The 25,323-nt window shown below is 43.7% G+C and overlaps 1 protein-coding gene and 1 pseudogene across 2 annotated transcripts; one reads left to right on the plus strand and one right to left on the minus strand.

Annotated features, from left to right (window-relative positions):
* Positions 1–4,360: 4,360 nt before the first annotated feature.
* Positions 4,361–24,346, minus strand: FOLT1 (folate transporter 1). Of its 2 annotated transcripts, XM_078573676.1 has the most exons (11): positions 24,145–24,346; positions 23,968–24,044; positions 23,164–23,240; positions 22,467–22,560; positions 6,154–6,247; positions 5,802–5,875; positions 5,422–5,529; positions 4,958–5,029; positions 4,868–4,888; positions 4,716–4,783; positions 4,361–4,612 (listed from the first exon to the last, which is right to left on the minus strand). In XM_078573676.1, the coding sequence occupies exons 1-11, from the start codon at positions 24,269–24,271 to the stop codon at positions 4,480–4,482; spliced, it is 945 nt and encodes a 314-aa protein (XP_078429802.1). In that variant the 5' UTR covers positions 24,272–24,346; the 3' UTR covers positions 4,361–4,479. The 2 variants fall into 2 exon arrangements, with proteins under 2 accessions (XP_078429802.1, XP_078429803.1); XM_078573677.1 differs by lacking the exon at positions 4,868–4,888.
* Positions 6,818–6,941, plus strand: LOC144702792 (5S ribosomal RNA; annotated as a pseudogene).
* Positions 24,347–25,323: the final 977 nt, after the last annotated feature.

Raw genomic sequence — 25,323 nt, forward strand, 5'->3', positions numbered from 1 at the left:
TTAGTGTTTTTATGTTTCAAGTCGTCAAATCAAATCGTGCGAAAGATATTTTTTATTTTGTGTTAAAGGGGGAGGGTCCTATGTATAAGACCCTACCCCCCTTAGGAAGGGCTCTTGTGCCCTTACTAAGGGCACCCCTGCCCATAGTAAGGGCCACCGTGCCCCTATATAAGGGGGCACGGTGGTGCCCTTGATTCCAGACTTGGTTTATCGATTCTAAATTTTTTAGGACCAGGTCTCACCAAGGAAAAGAGAGTGAAGAGGAAGGACGCGAAGGGGGAGCCCTAATGGTTGACAGGTCTTCACCGCTGCCAGGTCGTGGAGCGCTGCTTGCCTACCTCACTCGTACGACTGGTGGACGCAGGCGTTGTGTGTCACCATTAATAGGTGCCCCGTTCTTGCCTGTCGTTGCGGGCAACGCGACGGAGTCCTGCCAATCGGACGAGTGATCAGCCGTTGCACTCCCGCGCGACGCAGTCACAATCCGACCAGGGAGGACGAGCACCTCGACCAGCATCCGCCACGTCCATTAGGCCCGACGAGACTCCGCTGAACTTCAGGACAGTGTGTCTCTACGTTATTGACCCGACTAATGATCTTGCGTCGCAGATCGGTCACCCTCGGTCAATGGATTGCTGGCCAACCGACTGCCCATTCCTCCCCAGGCGGTACCAACTGGTCTTCCACGACCTACGACATGCGGAAAACCGTCATACGGTGTTTCATGCAACGATGCTGCGGGCCCATCCCTTTGTAAGTCACCGTTCTACGCCCACGTCAATGGAACTGACTCACAGTCTCCACCGAGTGGTTACGGCACCATGCACTGAAAGCCCACCACCGAGCTGCATTTTCACCTTGTGCGATCTATGTGGACAGCATCCCTTCAGTCACATCCGCCCTAGTATCCAGACGGCATCCCTGCTACTGTCCCTAGACGCCATGGGAGTTTGACCGACCGTTCGCATTGCCGACAGTTGTCACTCAACTGGCCGGGCCGTCCACCATGTCGGTTGAACTCTCCAATGCCGCTCGCAACAGCCGCCGGCCTACGTTCGCGTCGCTCTACCACAAGAGCCGCGCTTGCTATGCCCAGTTGTTTGCTTGAGCCGCTTCCGCTGTTGCTCTCGTCTCATTGCCTCCATTCGCCTGACAAACATTCCTACGCTGCGTCCTCGCCGCAAGTTGACCAAAGTAGTGCCCGTCGCCAGCACACCTCCTCCTACCTGCCGCACCAAACCGTGCACCGACGAAGACCCGACGACGAACACCACCACAGATGAGGTATGTCATTCCCCTTGCTCGTCAAGTTATTTTACGTCTTTAGTATATGTTAGGCTGTACTCCACTATGCCCACATTAGAAGTAGGTGAGATTTTATATCCTGAAAACTACGTCACGAGTGAATTCTTAGGTACGACTGAACCCCTCCGTTACGTGCAAACACCAAGAAAAATATTCCATTTGACGCTGTAGTCCTTGTCGTCATTTTCACGAGGGTCAGAAGGTCACCGTCTTTCTCACCAATTGCCCACCCTAGAGTTCGAAGCTCAAACAATCCCCACAAGTCACGGCCTGCACGTAGGTTTGCCTAAGATTCATTGTATCACGTAGTTTCATCCCCTTAGGGAAATTATCCGATCGGATGACCTCTTCGATGACGTCCGACATCATCTCGGTATTAGAGCATCGTCTCCATACCCGACTGGACAATGTCCCTACGATGTCGGGCATCACCCATTCTCCCAAAGTCATCTCTTAATCTTAAGATGGCATCAACCCAATGTATAATATGCAGAATTGACATAGCCTTAGTACACGAACAACGTAGGAATAGGACTTGAATCCACAAGCCTTCCTCTACTTGAAGGAGCTAAGTTGTGAATCCACAAAACTAGCCTATCCAACCCTTGAATCCACAAGGGATTGTACTTGAATCCACAAGCACAAAAGCACTCCCTAATAAAGAGAACACTCAGATGGGAGAAACAACAGTTTCAACTATACAATACGTTTCAATAATGCTCATCCAGAGGTACATGGGGGCCTTTTATAGGCCACAACAAATACAAGGTCGTCTATAATGATTGTACCCATGACAAGACAAGTCAAAACATTGAGAAAAAATAATTCTGACAAGCTAAAACAAAGTATAGGCTGCCTGGTAGGCCTGAGCAGAGATACCCTGCAGATTCTGGGGCCTCTAGAAGCTGTGAGGAGATATTTGTGTGGCTCAAGAAGATCCTGATGCGACAAAACAGAAGATATGCAGAAACTGTCAGTTCTAGAAGAATCTACTTCTTGGGCCACAAGTTGCATCAAGTTGCCAATGGGCCTCAGAAAATGGGCTTTTGGGCTACATCAAGAATGAGACTCGACACCCAAAATGTTGACTCTTATTGAAGTAAATCATATGGTGACATATGCAGCTAAAGAACCTTATATTGACATCTTTGTCTACCACTGTCTTGTGGGAAAGCTCATATACCTAGCTCAAACATGCTTAATATTTTTTTAACTGTTACTGTTGGTTGTTAATTTATGACGTCATTGACCATCAGGTAACTACTCCCGAATTCATGCATTTTTTCTTAAACTAAAAACTCTAGGTCCCTCTGCCCGAAGGCCTTGATTGTTGCTTCGCTCTCTTGTTATTGTTGGACAGCTGTTTTCTTGTTGGAACTAAACCTCTTGTTAGAGAGCTTTCTTATTGGACAGCTTTCTTGTTGGAACCGCAAACTCCAGAACTCTGGAACTCCGGAACTCCAGCAACTCCAAAAATCCTGAACTCTGAGACTCCAGAACTATAGGTGCCATCGGTCTCAAGTAGCCCTTTGTAGTTCGTCCTATCTTGTTCTGACCTACACTAGAGGTAATTCATAACTCTTCAAAGTGTATACTGATTCAGACTTTTCTGGCTCATAGCCCAATCCTAAGTCAGCAAGAAAAATAAGTATGTTGAAGCAAAAATATGTCTCTCTCAAGCACTGAAATAGAGTACCATATTCTAGTAAACAGCCCTTTGTGACACCCCTTGGATTCAGAATCACCTCCAATTATTGGTGCTGCACTATGCTCAATCTGACATGCTCTAGGTGACAGTAAGTCTACCATCAGTCTAGCCTACAATCTGGTTCAATGTGAACAGACCAAAAATATGGGCCTCCACCACAACTTCATCAACAAGAAAAATTGGAGCAGCAGATCCTTTCAGCAAGATATGTGCCTCCCAAGCACCAACATGTCAATTTTCTCATGAAGGGCTGTGACTGTCTTGTGTCAAAGCACATCATGGATAGTTACATCTCCAGCTTAAGGCATAGCACGAGGAAATCACATTCTATAACCTTTTACTAAAAATATCAACAGTTACCCATTCTTTTGACTCATGTGTATATATGAATTCCTCTTGAAAGCAACTGGTTGATTCCTACCTCTCTTTCTTACAAATCTCATGTCGGGTACCACACCTGATCAGTGCCCTAACAGCACCTTGCCAACCACTTCTTTGTGAGTTACCTAATGGCATCTAAGAAATGTCATATTGGCCCGTCATATTAAACTCTTTACAGATTCTACAATATACACTGATGTCTTTTGTTGCCAAAAACCTCTCAAATATGAATACATGAGCCTACAATAATTTCAATGCATTTTTTAAATATATATATTTGTATTGCATCCTTTGGCCACAGAGAAATGGTAAAATGTAAGAATCTTATAATTTTCTAACATGTTCTCATAGTTTAAGCTTAACTCCCTTGTTTTACTGTCACTTTGCGTCATACTAAATTGGTGACCTCATATTGAACCATCGAATATTGTTCAACTTATGGTTGGTGGGTGTTTTTTTTAAGATCTTTTTAAAAAATCTATTTCACGGATGAAAGCTATGTGCAAAATGTGAGATCAAGATCCTGAAAGAAGGTATTTTAACTCATACCATTGGAGAAAATATCTCCAATGTTTTTTATGACGTTTATGATAGAGCGGCATTTAATTACAAAATAGATTATTGATTGATTTATTCGGAGCTCCAACTTGACGTGAACAACAAATCTAAAAAGGTTGTGCGAAGGTGTGGACATTTATATACTAAAACCTATGTACTTGACAGTAAATAGACCTTTACCTCTACCTATTAATCTGTTCTACATATAGATGTCTCTCTCAAATAAATACACCCATCGACCTATATATCTATCTAGTGGTACAATAACTTTTCATTCAGGATGTCTGGTAAAACATGAGTAATCTTTTCCTTTAATTTTATACCATGATCTTGTGACATTCGCTCTAAAGATCTATTCGTATCTCTCTTGCGATAAAAAAACGCATCATTCCGGATACATGGTTCAAATTCAAAATATTTGTTCAACTTTATAACATGACCTTGTGATAGACTTGCTGTAAGGATCTATTGATTTGATAAAAAAAATGGAAGAGCACTCGCAGTTGATAATGGGCAAAACCAGTTGTTCATCGTTCACTTGAGGGCAGTCCAATGAGTTTTCTGGTATTTTCATAAACAACAAACGTAATAGAAGCGGCGGGTGCATTTTTCAGTAGACTTGATGTGATACCTTTGTAGAATCCCCGAAGCCCCTCAAATCTGGGTCATTCATATAAGTTAAAGATGTATCTACACAGTGTACCATGTCATGACTTCAATAAAAACAGTTGGTTTAATAGTTAACCAAAAAAAACAATCACACCTGTATGTTTCCTTCACCACATGCCAGCTACCCGAATACGTAGCTGAGCCATCGATTCTGGGTCTTTGCTGCAGGTTTTTGAGGAAATAACTATCATTTTCCGATAAAAAATAGAATCAAGCAAGAAGAATGTGACGATTCTATCAAGGCACCTGCAAGCGTGAACGAATGACCTGAAATACCAAACCGTTCGAGGTCAGATGAACCAGAGGGAAAGGATTCGGATTGTCGCTTCAAGGTACCTGATATGGGTAGGAGAACATGATGGCGAACATTTTTGACGAGGCTCCAAGAACAGCATGATCGAAAGTGTTCTGAGTAGTAGAAGGAACACAACAAATCAGTAGCCATGGAGACAAGCATGCCTGATCTCACAATAAAAAAAGGATAAATCATACAAATAATACCAAATGACACTGAATATGGTGTAACTACAACAATAAGCTCTAGGTCTACAAAAATCACTCAGTCATTTTTCGGATCGGGTAAAGGGAAGGGGTCTCTACTGCCCACCATTAATTAAAGGGAGACCTAACGTCAGACTAGTTAGCTTTTCTTCCTCATTTTAGCAAATATAGAGATGGTTAGCCCTCAATTTCTTCAGTACATGTTGCTAGCATTATAGAATAAAATGAAACCAGAAGTATCACGCGTGCAATGTACGCTTCAAAAGAGCCAAGAGAAACAGTTTCAAAGGAGCAGATACCAGCCCCTTGTCTCCACATTGACTCGTGATGCCTCGATGACTCTTAATATGAATAGATAGCTTGCGAAGCTCTTCATACACAGTAAACTGAATGGCACCGTGAGAAACCTGATAAAACCAAGCAGAGGTTAGGATCATATACTACATGAATAACTTAAGATTTTAAAGCATGCTTGCAATTTCAGCAGGATGTTGTTGGCAGCTCTGATTTTTCTTCAACTAACTGATTGTCTAGGTTGGCACACCGCCATCATTCTAAATATTTATATCCTTCATCTACGAAAATTAAATATTTTCTCGATCCCACGGAAACAATGCAGAAAGAAAACCTGGAAGTTAAAATGGGCATCTAACGGTGACACATTACAGGCAGTCCTTACCAGCATTAGGCTGGGACCAAGTCCCTTGTAAAAAGCCCTGAATCCTTCATCTTTTAGAATGGTTCTCAACGCATCTGAAATATAATTAATTGCACTACGAATTAAAGAAGACGCCAAGATAAAATATTTGTGGGAGGAAAAAGAGTACAATAGAAACTATTTCTATGGAAAACCGACAGATCTTTCACAAATATTTAACAAGAGAATAGCAAAAACAGTTTTTGCTGTTGCATCAGAAAGATTATAGAGCAAAAGTTGCCACCACGCTGAGCAAGTGGTATCAACCTTTGCTCTGTATCAAAGGATATTGCAGGTTATTCCATTTTTTAATATAAAGGTGAAGGCAACAAACCATAGAATCCAGTATAAGGCCGGGTTTGAAGCAGGGGTGTCTGGATTTGTAGTCTTGTTTTCACCAGCCAGATGGGATTCGTAAAAAGGCATACCTGGCATAGACTTCGATCAATATAACGCATTAAGAACTAATAACAGGTTGAATCAAAGGACAATGTATTCTGTGTATTTCTCAAATATATTTCTGTTCATATATTTCTAAATTACACTTCTGCATATTTCTCAACTGAGAGCTAACACTGATGAGTGTATCAGTGTGGGCTTGCAGTACAAGGAAGAATAAAATTGAAAATGCAAACGTGAAACAGAGTTGATCTCTGAATAGTTTGACACATTCACCACGAGATAGGAAGAAAGATGGACAAGAGGAAGACTCGATAGGTGAGTCTTGATCAAGCTCATCCTGCTCCCCTAGATCCTTGCAGCGTTGTAACAGTCGTTTCTTGGATCTTCTGAAAACGGTTGCCTTCTTCAATTGTTATTTTTTGTTTTTTGAAAGAAAAGAGGGTGCCTCCGATGATTCTTCCATTCATTCATAGAGGCTTCCCTCCCTCCGTAGTCAACACGCAGGCCAGCTGGTCGTCGGCCCCTCGTCCGATTGTTCTGACTCCGGCAAAGTCTCGAGACTCATCAAAATTATATTTCTGTACATATATTAGTAATTATGCACTAGTACCAGCACACTAGTGTACTGGATCCCATTGGAACTCCGAAGTTAAGCGTGCTTGGGCGAGAGCAGTACCAGGATGGGTGACCGCCTGGGAAGTCCTCGTTGGTGACCACAGCATGGGCATGTGATCACAGATCAAAATTTCAAAAAAAATATATATCTAATTATATATCTGCATTCTATACCATCACTGAAGGGAAATTATCAAGTCTCAGAGGATTCAGGCAAAACGGGAGTGGAAGCAAATAGGAGAACTAATTAAGAATCACCAGCTCCAGTCATTGGAAACTCTCTGCAGGAGAATGCAGCTCTCGGCCAGAGGAAATCCTTCAATTCTGTGTGCCAAGATGAGTCTACATTACGTTCAGGGGTATTTTAACCTTATCCAAAAAACCAGAATATCACCCTGTAATTACTACCCTATCAACAAGGGGGAAGGTCGAGAGTATTACCGAAAGAAAGGAGGGCTGTTAGGAGTAAGTTCACCTCCCTTGTACATACTGGACGCTGAGATGCCTTCATGGTGAGGATTTGAACCAAGGGTAAGCTCAAGGAAAATGTAAGCAGTTGACATGTCTACAAACTTGCTGTCATGCTCCTCATTTGCCAACCAAGCAGACTGGTCTAACTGGGCACGCTTAGCAGTGTCAGGCCCAGTCAGCAGCCGCCTGAGCTCGCCTTCCCTCTGGTAGGTTTGGGCGTCCTAACACAAAAAAGCAGTGTTGTAGTGGCCACAACACCAGACCGTGCTGCGCAGAGGTGGCGGCAGCTGCGTTCAGATATCGCTGCCAATTGCCTGGTGAATTTCTGCATTAACAGTACCAACAGCTACTCCTGTTTATTCCTTGACATCTCAATTCCTCCCAAATACTTTCTGATTCATCCCTCAAGTTGGAAAAAGCAGCATAGATAGCCACATTCTTAATTTTCTGATATTATTGATACGATCATTAGAAGAGATTTATCAAAATTGCAGAGTATAGGTGAAGACCAAGAGTAGAAGGTAGTAAGATAGAGAATTGTTCCAGTTATCCCAAGACTAAGCACACAAATCCAGCTCTCAGCCGGTAAAAAAAATGTTCGCAGAATTTATTTGCACGGTAAGGGGTATTTATACCTTAATTCATCCAAGATAGGGATAATGGAACTCTATCAGATTTGGTATGTTAGTTGAATAATTTGTAAGTTATGGAATTATTATTCTACAAAATCATCATAAATTTACGTGGAAGAAGATTGCATAGTGTTCATAGAAGTTTCAAATATCCTAAGAATGGCTTCCGTAAGCGTAAATAGGAGAGGCTGTCAACCTGGAGGGTAGACATTGGATCCCCAGAGTAGACTTCTTCTCCTCTGGGAAGCCCTAAGTTACAACTCAATACCAAGGAACCAAAAGCAGAGCCATCTATTCAGTAATTAACCCTGGTTTAAATACCAGGTCAAGGTATACCTTATTGGACTAATGTTAGGCCCATCAGTCCATACACAGAAATAAAGGAACAAAATAGGCAAGTCCAAATATAGCAGTAACATAAAAAGTTTGTATCCCTGCTGACAGCGGCATTTGCATTATCCTTCTGCTAAACGATTTCCAGAGTCGGGATTTCCAAAGGAACTTAATTAGTCGTGCTGAAAAAGTTGAGACGATGCTTTGCAGTAAACTCAATACCTGTATTGAATAAATTTCATGCCAAATGCTTATAAAAGCAACCCAGAAAAGGGAAGAAGTTTTTTGAGGAGGAGTCGGGGCTGAAGGGTTCAGTTCTCTGCATTTTCTGGTTAGCTCTTATAGCGTAAGACAATTCTACCGTTGAGCAGTCTTTTCTAAGAAATACTCAGTTTAAATCTGTTGAACACAGGAGTCCACCCTCTGCAGCTTTTGCACCTGTATTATGTTTCTATCTTTTCTTATGTAACCAGTAATGGGTAAACACAAATTGATGGGGGACCATCTCGTCAACGATGCGACAAAATGTCATCAACCCCTTCGAACCGCCCGAGCCGATGACCACGACAAAAATTTCAAGTACCAGGCCTAACTACGGGTCGCGCGCACTTATTTCTTATTTCATATGTGTTGTTTTTCTGAACTGTTCGATGGGCCACCATGCTTTGGCCTCGTCCATCGTCGTTGTTATTTCCATTAAATGTACATGTGTAGAACCGTCTTGTGCCGAGCCGGTTTCTTTTTGACCACTCGACCCACTTGGGCATTCCCCCCTACATTATCTCTGGAGGTCATTCTCTCGTCACGGACAACGGGTTTAACCCAACCAGGTTCTGTCATCCCCTTACTCCTATTTTGCACTCGAAATTACTTTCTAGAGTGCTGTCGATTTGTGTTCCTCTGCCACCCAAATGGAATCGATAACAGAGGATTATCCACCATTATCGAGAGATAGGATTTTCTTGACGGAGAACGATTAGATCCTCCGGTAGAGGACTAGGACGCCCTTGGTATTAAATATACCCCTTACTCCTTATCGTTTGAAATTGGTTCGAAGGGACGTTGGGAAAATTTGAACTGACCAGGTCAACTCCGTGTCTTTAATCGATCATCAGACTAATCAGTGCCTGTTGCATATTATTCATTACTTTTGCGTGCATTAATCACTTGAACAAAAATTCTTAAATACTTTTCAAAATGTCATTTGTGTTGTAAGACGAAACGACGATCTCGGTATACCATGTTACATCATATTGGTATAAGAGCCGGTCGTGTTAATTTTAACAAGGTCGGTAGCATATCACAATTTTTTCATCCGATTTGCTTACGTGATTACATGACATATTTTCGAAATTCATTTCTCCATTACTTCACGTCATAACACTGCATATAGAACCCGTAGTTTTCCTAGACGTGGTAGTTGATCAACATGGTGCAAACACATGCTCAAGTACGGTCCACCGTAGAAGGTGTATACATAGAAGAGGATCCAATATTTGATACCGACATAGCGGATCCTCCACCCGAGGAGGCCCCAACAGAACAGTATAATGAACTGGACGAGGCAGCGGCTGAATTGCCACTGCCATCTACTAGGGATACCGCTCCACAGATCCCAATTTCCGCTAGGGGTGTCCCCACACCCACCCCACCGGCCTGGTCCGAAGACCAGCATTCAACTGTATTGGCGCCAGCGTCCAGGCCATTGCCGTAAAGACAACCTGCCACAAGTTTAGCGGACGAAGTTCCCCGTCGACCGGGCAAGGCTCCGATGAGGAACACCTCAATGCCACCTCTACCATTTGAAGAACATCCGTCAACCTGACCGCGTCAAGGCGGACCTCCAGCACGTCAGCAGCGAAGTCAATGCCAACCACACTGGGAGAATCACCGACTTAGGTCACCACCACCTGAACGGTATCACCATCAGCGATACCAAGAAGAACGTGCTTATCAGCCGGAGAGGAATTTCCGTCAAAAGGAAGGTAGACAAGCTCATCGAATGGATGGATCCGTTCGCTACGGGCATCATGTGACGGAACCCCGTTATGACTTGCAAGGATATCCAGTTGGGGTGTTTCCTACTCCTTACGCGGTTCCCGCTCCACCCACCGCACCAAATGCGCAATCTTATCTTATGGGATTAGGCGGACCATCATATACGTGGGTCCCACCTTGTTGAACTGGAACCGAAATCTCTCTCCACTGTAGGTGGGCCACGGGTTATAAGTGGCCCACCAAGGAGCCTCTCTATTTCTCTCTGCCCTCTCTCTCCCTTTCTTTTCTCGGGGGAGACTATCAGACACTTCCCACGTGTGATTTGGTAATAAGTGATCACACGTGGGAGGATCCACTTACTAAACCTCCCACGTGGGAGGTTCTTTAAGTAACTCCCACGTGGGAGACAGCTGTATCGCCTTTAAAAGGGGCCCAGCCCTAACCGCCTGAAGCCATATTCTTTTTGGCTTTTTTTTCTTGAAGTGGTTATTCCAGATCTGGGCCGCTCCTGGCAGGAACTCCTTCCCTCCTCTCATCCAACCATCTCCATGCCATTTTAACACACCTCCACCGGTTCCATACGGTCCACCTCATGGGCAAGCAATGAATTATGGACAACCACACGGTCTGTTATCTGCTCCTTGCGGAGCACCATCCATCTCGCCTATGATGCCACCATCATATTCAACAGAATACCTCCCGGTACCACCACCGGAATACCGAGTTGAACCACCATCCAGGCCAGCTCAACAACCTACCTATGTTCTGCCTCCAAACTACGGACAAACTGTTCCCCTGGCGCCACATCTAAACCCACCACCATATGTGCATCCCACACCTCACGGGCACGGGTTTTACGCTCAGCAACCAGTTCAACCAATTACTGCCGAACACATGGAGTATTACGGGACGCAAGATGTCAGACGACAACCGCCTGCCCGTTGTCACTTACTGGATGACGAGAGAGAACGCCGAAGAGAAGCACATCATGCTATAATACAGAAAAGTGTTCGCATAGAGGTTCCTATCTATGAAGGATCACGGAACCCCAAAGATTATTCAGACTGGGAATACGACTTGGAAAGTTATTTCTAGTGTTATGACATGGACGATGATTTATGTGTGTCATACGCTGAGGCACAGCTGGGAGGGCAAGCCAAAATCTTTTGGAAAAATGAAAAGGAAGCAGCCCGCCGCCATCGAGAACCTACCCCGACTTGGGACGACATGTCTAGGAAGCTTGAGGAAAAATACATTCCTAAGCTATACATGACCCGACTTTTGCTTAATTGGATGAATCTTAAGCAAGGAAAGCGTCGAGTTAGTGACTATATCGAGTTAGTGACTATATTCAGATGCCATGCAGGTTTGTGGATAGTCCACAAGTCCAAATCGCATTTTTTATCCACAGACTACGAACGGACCTAGGAGTCCGAGTCACAGAACAAAATCCTTCCACAGTGGATCAGGCTTACAGCCTCGTGGAGGGCAATGAATATACAGTGGAAGATGTAGCTCCACTAACTACGGTTGCCCCTAGAGCTGCGGCCACAACATCTGCAACCACGACAGTCACTAGAGCCAACACCACTTCGGGGTGGACGAAAGGAGCTAACCTGACGCCGCGGACAACATCTGTCCCAATCCCCACTGTGACCCCAACTCAACCTGCATCATCAGTCGTGTCTAGTGCACGAACACTGCTTACCACTCGTGAACCGATGCAATGTTTGAAATGTAAAGGATTTGGATATCGTCGTACCAAATGTCCCTCACTATAGATGGGGGTCCCAATAGAGATACAACCCAAAGATGACCTAGAGGTTGACGAGTACCCAGGGGAAAGCCCCAAGGCTGAGTACGCAGAGCCACAAGGTTATATCCAGATCACTCTGGTCTGCCCAACTCTGGCACGACCGGTGATGAATCTCCGAATTCAGCAAAATACCAATGAAATTGGGAGCTCACGTATGATGCGGCCCATTTCCACCACGCCAACTACAGTAGCAATCACGGCTTTGGGAGTCGGCACGACTACCGTAGGACGCCAAGGGACAGCGCCCAGACCCAGTTCGGAGTCTTCAATCCCTACACCGGCGGTCATTTTACCACCACCAACCACTGCTACGATACCCTTGACCACTGATCAAACTCAGCATACCTCTATTTTCTACTTATAGGTCAAAATTGAAGGACGTATATAAAAGCTGATAGTCGATAGCAGAAGTTGCATCAAAGCAATCTCCGAGGATACGGCGGCTAGATTTGGCCTCACCTTGACACCGCATCCTACCCCGTATAACATATCATGGATTGACGCTTCGACCTTACCAGTGAAATCCCAATGCCATGTACCTCCCAAGATGAGCACATACAATGAAAATGTGCTATGTGATGTAGTACCAATGAAAATTGCTAGTATTATTTTAGGGCGACCATGGCTATTCAACCATGACGTCCAAATAGCAGGACGAGCGAATACTTGCGCGTTGATCTACAGTGGTTGATGCTTAATCTGGTATATGGCGACTAGGCAACCAGTTCCATCGTCATTACCCGCACCAGCACGACCAAGACCGCCATGAAACCCTCTCATCTCCAACATTTGCATTTTTAAGAGGGACTTGGATGAGATTCAGGGCGCCACATCTGTTTGCTTTGCACTCACCTTGGTCGTCCCTACGGAAGAGCTAGAACCAAATGAGGAGGCACCCGAAGTGGCCCAACTTATGAACAAGTTTGTTGAAGTTTTTCCCGCCGAACTACTCGACGAACTCCCACCAATGCGTGATATCCAACACGCCATTGATTTAGTTCTGGGAGCATCACTCCCAAATCTCCCACACTATCGGATGGATCCCACTAAGTACGAAGAATTATATCGACAAGTGAAAGAACTCTAGTCCAAGGGATTGATTCGAGAAAGCCTCAGCCCATGTGCAGTGCCCGCCCTACTCGCGCCCAAGAAAGATGGAACTTGGCGCATGCTCTGAGATTCACGGGCGATCAATAAAATTACAGTAAAATACCGTTTTCCGATTCTGCATGTACAGGACTTATTCGACGAGGTAGCTGGAGACACTATCTTCTCGAAGATAGACTTGCGAACCGGCTACCATCAGGTTCGAATTCGACTCGGGGACAAATGGAAAACAGCATTGAAGATCAAAGATGGTCTATTCGAAAGGAATGTCATGCCATTTGGGCTATCTAATGCTCCTAGCACTTCTTAACGACTGATGAAAGAAGTGCTCTGCTCCTTTATCAGGAAGTTTATCGTCGTGTATTTGGACAACATTCTAATATACAGTCATACCCGAAATGAATATCTCAAACACTTACGACATGTATGTTTCGCCTTACGACGGGAGAAGCTCTATGCCCACCCAAAAAATGTAGCTTCTTTACAACTGCGGTTTCTTTCTTGGGATTCATTCTTTCTGCCCAAGGAATAGCAGCTGACCCGGCTAAATTGAAGCCATTACTTCATGGTCAAAGCCCAAGGACATCCATGACATCCGGAGCTTCATGGGATTAGCAACCCTCTATCAAAGGTTTGTACCCAGGTTTAGTGGTGTCACAGCACCCATCACTGACCTTATCGGGAAGGTTAAGTTTGAATGGGTACCGGCAGCTGCCAAGGCTTTTGAACTTGTTAAGAAACTCATGACCGAAGCCCCGGTACTCAAATTACCAGATTTTTCCAGATTTTCGAAGTAGCTTGTGATGCCTCAAGCATCGGCATTGGAGGAGTCCTTACTCAAGAAGGACATCCTCTAGAATATTTTAGCGAAAAGCTAAATGACACTCTGAAACGTTATGATGACTATGACTAAACGTTATAAACTACTTGCTGCCAAAGGAATTCATACTCTATTTGGATCATAGCGCCCTAAGGCATCTGCACCATCAATACAGAGTCAGCTGTAGACACGCTAGGTTGATCACTTATATGCAGGATTATAGCTTCAACATTCGACACAAAAAAAGAAAGGATAATGCTCGGGCCGACGCATTTAGTTGACGGCCCCTGATTATAAACATCATGCACTCTCAAGTCCTCTGTTTTGACAAACTAAAAGACGATTGTGCAGCATGCCCAGACTTTGGAAAAATAATCCAAGCACTACAAAGTCGAAGAACCTCTGAAGTGCGAGACTATTACATCGCGGATGGCTATCTCTTCCATGGCAAGAGATTGTGCATACCCTGAACATCACTACGCGACTACTTGAAACACATGCCGGAGGCCTTGGCAGTCACTTCTGGGTCAACAAAACTATACAAGCAGCAGAAAACCAATTCTATTGGCCTTTGCTCAAAAGAGACGTGGGTAAGATTGTATCACAATGTTTAACGTTCCCGAGCCAAGCTGACCAAGCAAAACTCCGTAGACTGTACACACCACTTCCAGCGCCTAGTAGGCCATGGGATGACGTTAGCATAGATTTTGTTTTAGGTCTCCCCAAGACCTCACGCCGACACGATTCAGTCATGGTTGTCGTTGACAGATCCTTTAAGATGGCGCATTTTGTGCCATGTGCTAAAACCTCCAACGCATCACGCGTCGCCCGATTATTTTTCGACAATACAGTTAAATTGCACGGACTACCGAAGACCATCGTTCGAGATCGCGACGTGCGATTTACAAGCTATTTTTGGAAAACACTTTGGATTCCTCGTGGGACTCAATTGAGGCTTTCTACAGCTTATCATCCACAAACAGATGGACAAACAGAAGTTGTCAACAGGGGCCTTGGCAACCTACTGAGATCCATCATCGGAGAAAATATTAGTTCATGGGATCCAGAATTACCTCATGCGGAGTTTGCATACAACTCATCGGTAACCTGCACTACTGGCAAGCCACCGTTTGACATCATGTACGGTCAACCACCGCACAAGCTATTAAATCTCATTCCATTAGACATGAATACTAGATTTTCTGAAGAAGGATTAGAATTTGCAGAACATATTAGAAACATGCATCATAGCATCATCTACGCATTGCATCACAAAATTAAAAACATAAAGCAGCTGCTGATGTAGGACGACGGTCCGCTAAATTTACGGTGGATGATTTAGTCATGGTCAGGTTACGGCTTGAGAGGAATTCTCCAAGTGACGCTACGAAACTACACCCTCATAGCGCCAGGCCTTTCTCAATAGCCCGGGTGATCAATGTTAACGCTTACATTGTGAGTATTCCTCCTGAGTGGGGAATCTGTCCTACCTTTAACGTGAGTGATTTAGTCCTTTTTCCCTCTTGAGCGGGGAACCAATGCCATCCATTCATGAACCTCATAGCCCTTTAAGCCCGAATAACATTGAAAGTGAGAGACACTCATCGCCCTCTCCTATTCCACACCCTACCAGGCACGAACACATTGACACTACTGCAGGAGGTAATCCAAACTACAGGGGAGCGGCTGGACTGCAAATTTTTAGTCCGTTGGCAGGGTCAACCTTCAACCGAAGATGCGTTAATATCGAAAGCTGAGCTACTTCGCCTACGGACGGAGCTCGTGCAGCCACTGGATGACATCGTCCGCAATTACTTGCCGGAGTCGAGTTTCTCCGGCGAGTCGCCACACAATGTCATCAACCCCTTCGAGCAGCCTGAGCCGATGACCACGACAAAAATTTCAAGTACCAGGCCTACCTACGGGTCGTGCGCACTTATTTCTTATTTCATATGTGTTGTTTTTCTGAACTGTTCGATGAGCCACCATGCTTTGGCCTCGTCCATCATCGTTGTTATTTCCATTAGATGTACATGTGTAGAACCGTCTTGTGCCGAGACAATTTCTTTTTGACCACTCGACCCACTTGGGCATTCCCCCCTACATTATCTCTGGAGGTCATTCTCTCGTCACGGACAACAGGTTTAACCCGACCAGGTTCTGTCCTCCCTGTCAGCCGAGATAGCCTGTCTTTACCTCTTTCTATTTCTTGTTATTTCCTTTTTTGTATTATTTCCTATTTCCAGACTAATGGGCCTTGCTGTTAGCCCAAATTCGTGTACCCATGACCTGGTATTTAAACCAGGAATGTCAATGTAATGAGTGTGGTTGTTCAATTCTGCTAACCCTAGGGTTTCTAGCCAGAGCGACCTGGGAATAGCTGTTCTATTGGTGTTCAACATGGTATCAGAGCATTTGTTGTAAGGTCAAGGAGTTCAAGAAGACTACAGTCTGGTTCTTCGAGCGGAAAGCTTGAAGAGAATTGGTCTTTCATTTCTTGTTCAGTGAAGATCTTGGTCGTTCTGGCGGTTGACCTCGGTCTGTCTTGACCTTGGTCGTTCTGATCGTCCGTGTTCTGCTGATATTCCTGATCTCAGAAGCGGTTTCCAGTGAAGAACATTCGGAGCATCTGCATTCTTGATCTGCGATCTAGGTCAACATCCAGAAGCTGCTCCGGGATTGTCATACTCGTATTCTTCCACTGTGCTCGTATAGGTGTTTGTTTCTCAAGAGCTGCATTCTTGATCTGCGACCTAGGTCGACATCCAGAAGCTGCTCCGGGATTGTCATACTCGTATTCCTCCACTTTGCTCGTGTTGCTGTTTGTTTCTCAGGAGCTGTATCACACTGCGTGAATCGTGGTGTTCGTTCTTGTCCGTGTTTTTCGTCAGCACAGTTGCTGACCATATTCTACGCTAGTCTTGCTGCCTCTCCAGGAGTCGACTAGTGATTACGTCAAGAAGTTGAAGGGAATGGCAAAGGAGAAGTCTGGGTCTTATGATACACGATCCGCTCAGCAGGGACATGAGATATCTGCTGGTGTATACCCTGGTGCTCTCATTAATCATGGGATACCAGAATCCATGAAATATACTGGGTTAAATCTTCTACACTGGAGTAAGTTCGTTGAAATGGTGCTTGAAGGAAGACGACTGAATCATCATTTGATTGAGGAGTTACCGTCAACCAGTCCCTGCTATGCAGCGTGGAAAGCAGAAGATGCCATCGTCAAAACATGGCTTCTTAACAGCATGCAAGGAAATCTCATTCCTAAGTATCTTCTACTTTCCACTGCAAAACAAATTTGGGATAAAATCCACAGAAGCTGTCTACAAACCAATAATGATTGGCGCATTTATGAACTAGTAACAAAGGCGGTGCTTTTTCAACAAGGAGATAAAACTGTCCAGGAGTATGTATGTGAGCTTCAAGCACTATGGGATGAAATGGATCTTTACAGGCCTACTGCGGAGACTGATTGCCCTTGTCGGCATTATACCATGAAAGACCGTCTGTATAAGTTTCTTATGGGGTTGAATTCAGATTATGAATCATGGCGGCGCCAAAGTCTCAACAGAGAGAAAGTTCCAACGTTGGAGCAAGCTATACAACTTGGGCTTGAAGAAGAATGTCGTATCAAGCCATCTCATATCTCAACTGGTGAAGTTGGCACTGGCTTTATGGCCAATACCAAAAAACAGTCTTCCAAGTCCTATTCCCGTGAAGCAAATGACCAGACTTCCAAGTCTTATTTAGGAAAACCCACTTGGCAAGCCCGTGAACCGTGGGTATGTTCGTACTGTAAAAGGAAGGGTCACAAGAAGGAAAGCTGTTGGGATCTACATGGTCGACCACCCAAACAAACCCAAGCTTATGTTACAAAAACACAGGAGAATTCTCTTGCACCCAACGAGACAGCTTCCGGAGAGCACATCCTTGCGAGAGGAGATGATGGCTCTCATATTACTCTTAATGACTTCCACACACTCAAGGAGGAGCTGGAAAGGTTGAAGAATATGGTTTGTCCGACAAGTACTTCAATGACATGCACTGGTGAGTGTTCTTTTCTTGTTGCCCATAATTCACATCAATCTACAGAGTGGATAATTGATTCTGGAACGACCGACCATATGACACCTCTCAAAATTTGTGGATTATTCTACATGTTCCGGATGTCGTCGTGTATTGACAGCAGGAGGAGAAACACTCCCAGTTACTGGCATTGGAACGGTTAAGATCAAGGGTCTAGGACTTCTAAAGAATGTCTTGCATGTTCCTATGCTTAAAGCCCAATTAATTTCTCCTCAAAAGTTGGTTAAAGATTCTTCACTCAGTCTAACACTTGACTCCTCTGGCTGTTTTGTATATGACAAGAAGTTGAACCGAAGAACTGGACAAATTGAAGAGAAGAATGGCTTGCTGAACGTGAACGATGGTGCAGCTGTGGTGCTGATGGTGGAGGGAGGAAGTACTCCTGAAGAAGATAGTCTTCCAATAGTAGAGAAAATCAAACTCTTTCATTCTCGTTTGGGACATCCGTCATTTGAACTGTTGGGAAAAATGTTTCCTGTGTTTGCTCGTATTGTGGATCTATCCAGTCTTATATGTGATTCCTGTCAGTATGCTCAACATAGAAGAACATCCTTTAAAGGGAAGAGTGAAAGATGTACTAATCCTTTTAATCTTGTGCATAGCGATGTATGGGGACCGTGTGTCGTACCATCATTAAATGGAGCTCGATGGTTCCTAATATTTGTGGATGACTGTACTCGCCTGACATGGGTTTATCTTCTAAAATACAAGTCTGAGGTTGCTGATATAGTTAAATGTTTTGTTGCTCTGGTGAAGACACAGTATGGTGTACTAGTCAAGAAATTCAGGTCAGATGATGCCAGGGATTACTTCAATACAACACTGTGAATATTTTCAGAATAATGGTATTATGCACGAGTCGTCATGTGTTAATACACCACAGCAGAACGGTATTGCAGAGAGAAAGATTGGACATATTGTAGAAACAACTAGAGCTTTGCTCCTTCATCAGGGAGTACCCAAGTTTCTCTGGGGAGAAGCCTTGTTGACTGCTACACATTTAATTAATCGGCTGCCATCTAAAGTATTGGATTATGAGAGTCCATTAGACCTTATGAATCATTTCTTCCCTCATGTAAAACTGAGAACAGGCTTGAAGCCACGCATCTTTGGATGCACAGTCTTCGTTCACATCCGTAATCCTACTGACAAACCCAGCCCAAAGGCTCTCAAATGTGTATTTGTTGGATACACACCAACTCAAAAGGGTTATAAGTGCTATCCTCCGCCATCCAAGAAAATATTTATTTCCTTAGGTGTTACTTTCAATGAATCTGAAAAATATTATGGGGCATCGGGGAACACATCTGGTGAAAACCATCCTGAACCCAGAATTCAAGACGGTGGGAGAATGGAATTACCAGTTATGAAGTTAACCCCAATTACAGGGGAAGTTGATATGGAACAATCTGACAGCCAAATGCAGACGACAGAAGCTGGAGATCCAGTGTCCATGCAGCCAAATATGAGTGATAACTCTGCTGAGAGAGCAGAGGATAACATTGAAATGGGGGGCATTCCGAGAATACATATTGAGACTGAAGAAACACAAAATATTCTGACAGATGGAGTACTGCCAGAAATTGACCAAGGTTGGCCAATTGCCTTAAGAAAGGGGAAGAGAAAGTGTACTCAGTTTCCTCTATACCCAATGTCACAGTTCGTTCAATATTCACATCTCTCTCCCGGATATCAAGCATTTCTTGCTGGAATTGATGAAGTCTCTACACCTAAGACAGTGAATGAAGCCATGAGGAGTCCACAATGGAAAGAAGCTATGGATATGGAGATGAATGCACTGATCAAGAATAATACATGGGAAATTGCTATCTTAGCACCTGGAAAAAAAGCAGTAGGATGCAGATGGGTATATACAATTAAATACAGAGCTGATGGTACATTGGAAAGATACAAAGCGCGATTAGTTGCAAAGGGGTATACTCAGTCATATGGGATTGACTATACTGAAACATTTGCTCCAGTCGCAAAGCTGAACACAATACGTATTCTGATTGCCGTGGCTGCTAACTTGAATTGGAAACTGTATCAGTATGATGTTAAGAATGCATTTCTTCACGGAGACTTAGATGAGGAGATCTATATGGATCTACCGCCTGGATATTATCAGTCTGACTGCAAGGGCCAAGTATGCAAACTAAAAAGGGCATTATATGGCTTGAAACAGTCGCCGAGAGCATGGTTTGGAAAGTTCTCCCAAGCTATGAAAGGTATGGGATATCAACCCAGCAATGGAGATCATACCTTGTTCGTAAAAACAAATATGAATGGAAAGGTAGCTGTCTTGCTTGTATATGTGGACGACATTGTTGTTTCTGGCAGCGATGAAGAAGAAATTTTTATTTTAAGTCAGAAACTTTCTCAGATCTTTGACATAAAATCCCTGGGCCTGCTACGTTATTTTCTGGGAATTGAAGTTGCCTATTCCCCAAGTGGCATATTCATTTCTCAGAGAAAATACATACTTGATATATTTTGAAGGAAATGGGCATGAGTAACTGTAAACCATCACCAGTACCCATTGGCGCAAATTCGAAATTGGGGCTCTGTGAAGAAGCACCATTAGTTGATCGAAGTCAGTATCAGAGGTTGATTGGCAAACTTATATATCTTCAACATTCTAGACCAGATATTGCACTTACAGTGGGACTGCTAAGCCAGTTTATGCATCATCCCACAGAACCTCATATGCAGGCTGCAGTTAAGGTACTTGCATATTTGAAGGGTACAGCTGGACATGGTCTAGTGTTTCAAAGAGGAGCACCACTGGTACTGGAGGCATACACTGATGCAGACTATGGTGGATCTGTCCTGGATCGACGGTCAATGACCGGATATTGTACCTTTTAGGGAGGGAGCCTAATCACTTGGCGCAGCAAGAAGCAAGAGGTGGTATCACGGTCCAGTGCTGAAGCGGAATTTAGAGCAGTGGCTGAGGGAATTTGTGAAATTCTGTGGATCAGAGGCATTTTACAGGATCTCAAAATATCCCAAGATAGTTCAACGGTACTATATTGTGACAGTAAATCGGCTATTGATATTGCTCACAATCCAATTCAGCATGACAGAACTAAGCATGTCGAGATAGACAGACACTTTATCCTTGAGAAGATCGATGCCAGAGTGATCCAAATGAAATACATTCAGTCAGCTCATCAGGTGGCTGATCTACTTACCAAAGGAGTTCCCGGAGGAGTATTTCATCGGCTGTATTCCAAGCTGGGGATGCAAAATATCTACCTACCAGCTTGAGGGGGGGTGTCAGCCGAGATAGCCTGTCTTTACCTCTTTCTATTTCTTGTTATTTCCTTTTTTGTATTATTTCCTATTTCCAGACTAATGGGCCTTGCTGTTAGCCCAAATTCGTGTACCCATGACCTGGTATTTAAACCAGGAATGTCAATGTAATGAGTGTGGTTGTTCAATTCTGCTAACCCTAGGGTTTCTAGCCAGAGCGACCTGGGAATAGCTGTTCTATTGGTGTTCGACACTTCCCGTACTCCTATTTCGCACTCGAAATTACTATCTAGAGTGCTGTCGATTTGTGTTCCTCTGCCGCCCAAATTGAATCAATAACAGAGGATTATCCACCATTATCGAGAGGTAGGATTTTCTTGACTAGGACGCCCTTGGGTATTAAATATACCCCTCACTCCTTATCGTTTGAAATTGGTCTGAAGGGACGTTGGGAAGATCTGAACTGACCAGGTCAACTCCGCATCTTTAATCGATCATCGGACTAATCAGCGCTGTTGCATATTATTCATTACTTTTGCGTGCACTAATCACTTGAACTAAAATTCTTAAATACTTTTCAAACTGTCATTTGTGTCGTAAGACGAACCGACGATCCCGGTATACCGTGTTACATCACAAATAGCCAATTCAGAACTTTATGCGTTTCTGGCTTATTTCGTATAAGGTGCTACTTATGAGTTACTCCTAATCAACCATGTTGTGGCTGTTATTTTAATCATGATCCTACAGTTGTGAGGTTCTCTTCCTAAACCTTAGAAGTTAAGGGGAAATGCTGAGAAGAACACACCTGACTGTGTCTAACATGCCCATTAGCGTACGCCCTGAAGAAGTCAATTTTCACACGAATATAAGGCGAAACATAGTTACGTCCCATCTTGCGTAACTTCAATATAATTGGGAAGCGTTTCAGCAAACAAGACAACAGAAGAATCAAGAAAATGCATACACTGTGACCTTTCCATATGCAATGAGATATGGGATATCAGCTAGATAACAGAGTGACAAATAGAGGGACCAGTTGTTAGGGAAACTACTCATAAGATCTTGAAGGTAAGCCATGCTCATAAGGCTAAATTTTTTCTTACCCAAGCACCTGCTTCGGCTGCAGACAAAAGATGATGCCCAGGGTTGAGGTCTTTGCCACTCCCTCTAGAATATCGCTGTTTTATTTTGTTATAGCTGAATGCAAACTTTGATAATCATCATCAAAAAAGAACGATATGTTATTTACACTTCTTACAGGTCAAGCAAAAAAGGAAAACCAAGAACGTTTTCCAGCAAAAACAAGCAAGTATAAGCATCAGGGTTGAAATAACATAAAAATACACATGACATAATGTGCTTGGTTTCTAAGAGAAGCTGCAATCCAGTATTCATTTCCAGCAACCCTAGGTAAAAAATTTCCCGTCACACCAAAACTCAATGGCAGCATTTTACAAGAGAAAGAGTAGAAAACTTGTCAAGACGACAAATTTGGTACTGGTCCCTACTCGAATATAAATATCAACCATTGGGATAATTAAGATACTTCCTCGGAATGGCAATAAAAAATAAAAAGTTATTTGGGTAATCACCAATAAAATCATTTTCTTTCACTAACCGATCAGCGAAAGATGACATGACTTAGACAGCTGGGTTTTGAAGATTTCTAGCGTAGATGTCTTCCAAGGTGAATATCAGAATGATAAATTTGTTCTCGGTCAACATGAATAAGCATCTAAACATCAAATTGTGCAAAGGTAAAGAACAGAAAAAGTAGCAGAGTGAGAGCATATCACTCACAGTAAGAAATACAAGCCCCACGAGACAGTTGATCCAATGACAGCAGGACAGAAGCCGGAGTAAAGTCCACGTAGGCCCTATGAGATAATGATTAGTGAATTTGACAACTAAGGCAACAGAGAATGAAAAAAATTAAATTACTTGTTTGAAATAATATGCTGCCATACATCTGACTTAGGGGTCTTTGAGAATAAAGATCATGGGTAAACGTGCAGATCATGGTAGAATAAAGATGAAGAATAAATCAATAATAAGCCTGCGAGTAATCAAAACAAATATCATGGGGAGATTAAGGCGAGAACGGTTAAACTTCATCTTACGGCTTCCTTTACCATACCATGCTCGCAAAGAGGAATGGTTTTTCAGTTTCCACATCTAAATCATTCCTCTGTAATATATGTCCGATCAACAAATTTCCCTCAAAGCAGAGCCAAATTATTTTATGAGAATAGAACTCAGTGGAAACGGCATGGATATAATCGCATCAAAATGAAATATTAAAGGATTTCCGATCCCCCTATCCATTCATCCGGACAAAAAGTAGCTGATGAACAGATCAAAACAGAAAAGAAAGTCATCGAGAAACTGAGAAGAACCTTATTCGGATGAAAAAAACCCAATCTGCCACAAGCGTAATCCAGTGCCGTGCCGCTGGAAAGTTGCGTATAGTAGTAAATATTGATACGTTCTCAAAACAGTAAAATCATCGACCCGGGATGCGAACTCAGGTTTCCCAATTTTTGAAAATGCAATAAAAATCGACCCAAAAAAAAGACAGATGAGGGACCGGCGGAAAGGAGAAACCTCTGATCGACCGATGGAGTAGAGAGCATGGCCGGTGTTCTTATAACAGGGGACGTTGGCGAGCCGTCCGTCGTTAACTGCACCCGTAAAAGCAAGCAAAATTCTCACAACCGGATCAACAAATAGTGAGGAAAACGATGGGTAGCTTCATCGAACAAGAGACGATGAGATTTGTACCTTGAAATCTTGTACGAACAACATCGAGAGGATGAAGAGTGGCGACGGTGGTGAAGCCGGCGACTGCGCCTGCCAAAGCGTTCTGCCATTCCCATCGGGTGGAAGGGCCAGGATCAGAAGCCCCCATCTCCCTCGAAATCCAACTTGGTCGCAGACAATCCCCTTTCCCCTTGGCGAATGATTACGAATGTTGACGAACAGATGATTCGAAACCCTACTAAAAACCCGAATTTGATTCATATTTAATTTAAACAAACTCAGTAATGTTGTTTTTGCTTGTTTCATTTTACCCGTCATCCGTTCCGTCCTTATCGTCATCTATGACAGCTCTTGACCTCTGAGCGAGAAACAAGATAAAGTCTCTGTGCCTTATCCTGCCGTCGTCAATTGCCGGTGATTACTCTAGGTTTACAACTGTCTTCTGTCATCTGTTCTGTCTAGTCCCTTGGACAGAAAAAAATGAAATTGGAAGAAGTAATGTATGACTGACAGGAATGTCGTTCTGTCTTAATCTCGAAATAGGAAAGTAGGCAAAGCTTTTACACCTTTACGTTCCGTGATGTCATCAGTTGCCGGTGATTTTCTTTAGGTTTATCATTGTCGTGCAATCTAGTAGTCCCTTGGACAGAAATGAAATAAACTGATGTCAGACATCGTCGCTGACGTTTGTCCAACGGGTAAATTCCCCACGGTTGTGACACTATGTGATGTAGTGATCCTAGGTGAATGTACGTGCAGACCCCGACTTGTGGGGTACGTATAAAGGCTGCACACTTGAGCAGCTCGACTTGTCTCGCTCCGGGATTGAAGAAATCATGGATACAATCTGTTTAAAGATACTTAGTTTAATGGTTTGAATGATGTCGTTCGATTTCATTCAAGTCGTCCGCTGTAGAATATTTTAGTTTATTCATCCATGCCATGGCCTCTAGAACCCAACACAACGTAGGTCAATGGGCAACCAGGCGACGTCATGTGGCGGCGCGACGGTGGCGCAACGGTGGCTCAGCTCGGCGCGGCAAACCGCTGACCGTGCGGAGGCGGCTAGATGGTGCAACATTGGCGCCTTTCTCTCATTCCTCTTCCTTCCCTCCTTTTCTTTCTTCTTCTCCAAGAGGCCAGCAATCGACTTCCAATTCAACAAAATGAAATCAACTAATCTGTCAGTTAGGGCGTCTA

The sequence above is a fragment of the Wolffia australiana genome, chromosome 4 (assembly GCF_029677425.1).
Source record: "Wolffia australiana isolate 7733 chromosome 4, ASM2967742v1".
NCBI lineage: Eukaryota > Viridiplantae > Streptophyta > Magnoliopsida > Alismatales > Araceae > Wolffia > Wolffia australiana.

What these genes read in the sequence shown, in the direction of transcription:
- FOLT1 (XM_078573676.1), bottom strand. Translation starts at nt 24,271, where the DNA reads ATGGGGGCTTCTGATCCTGGCCCTTCCACCCGATGGGAATGGCAGAAC. An exon ending in ACTCCATCGGTCGATCAGAG is followed by an intron (nt 23,241 to 23,967) that starts GTTTCTCCTTTC and finishes ATTATCTCATAG; the next exon opens with GGCCTACGTGGACTTTACTC. An exon ending in TTGGTCCCAGCCTAATGCTG is followed by an intron (nt 5,530 to 5,801) that starts GTAAGGACTGCC and finishes TGGTTTTATCAG; the next exon opens with GTTTCTCACGGTGCCATTCA.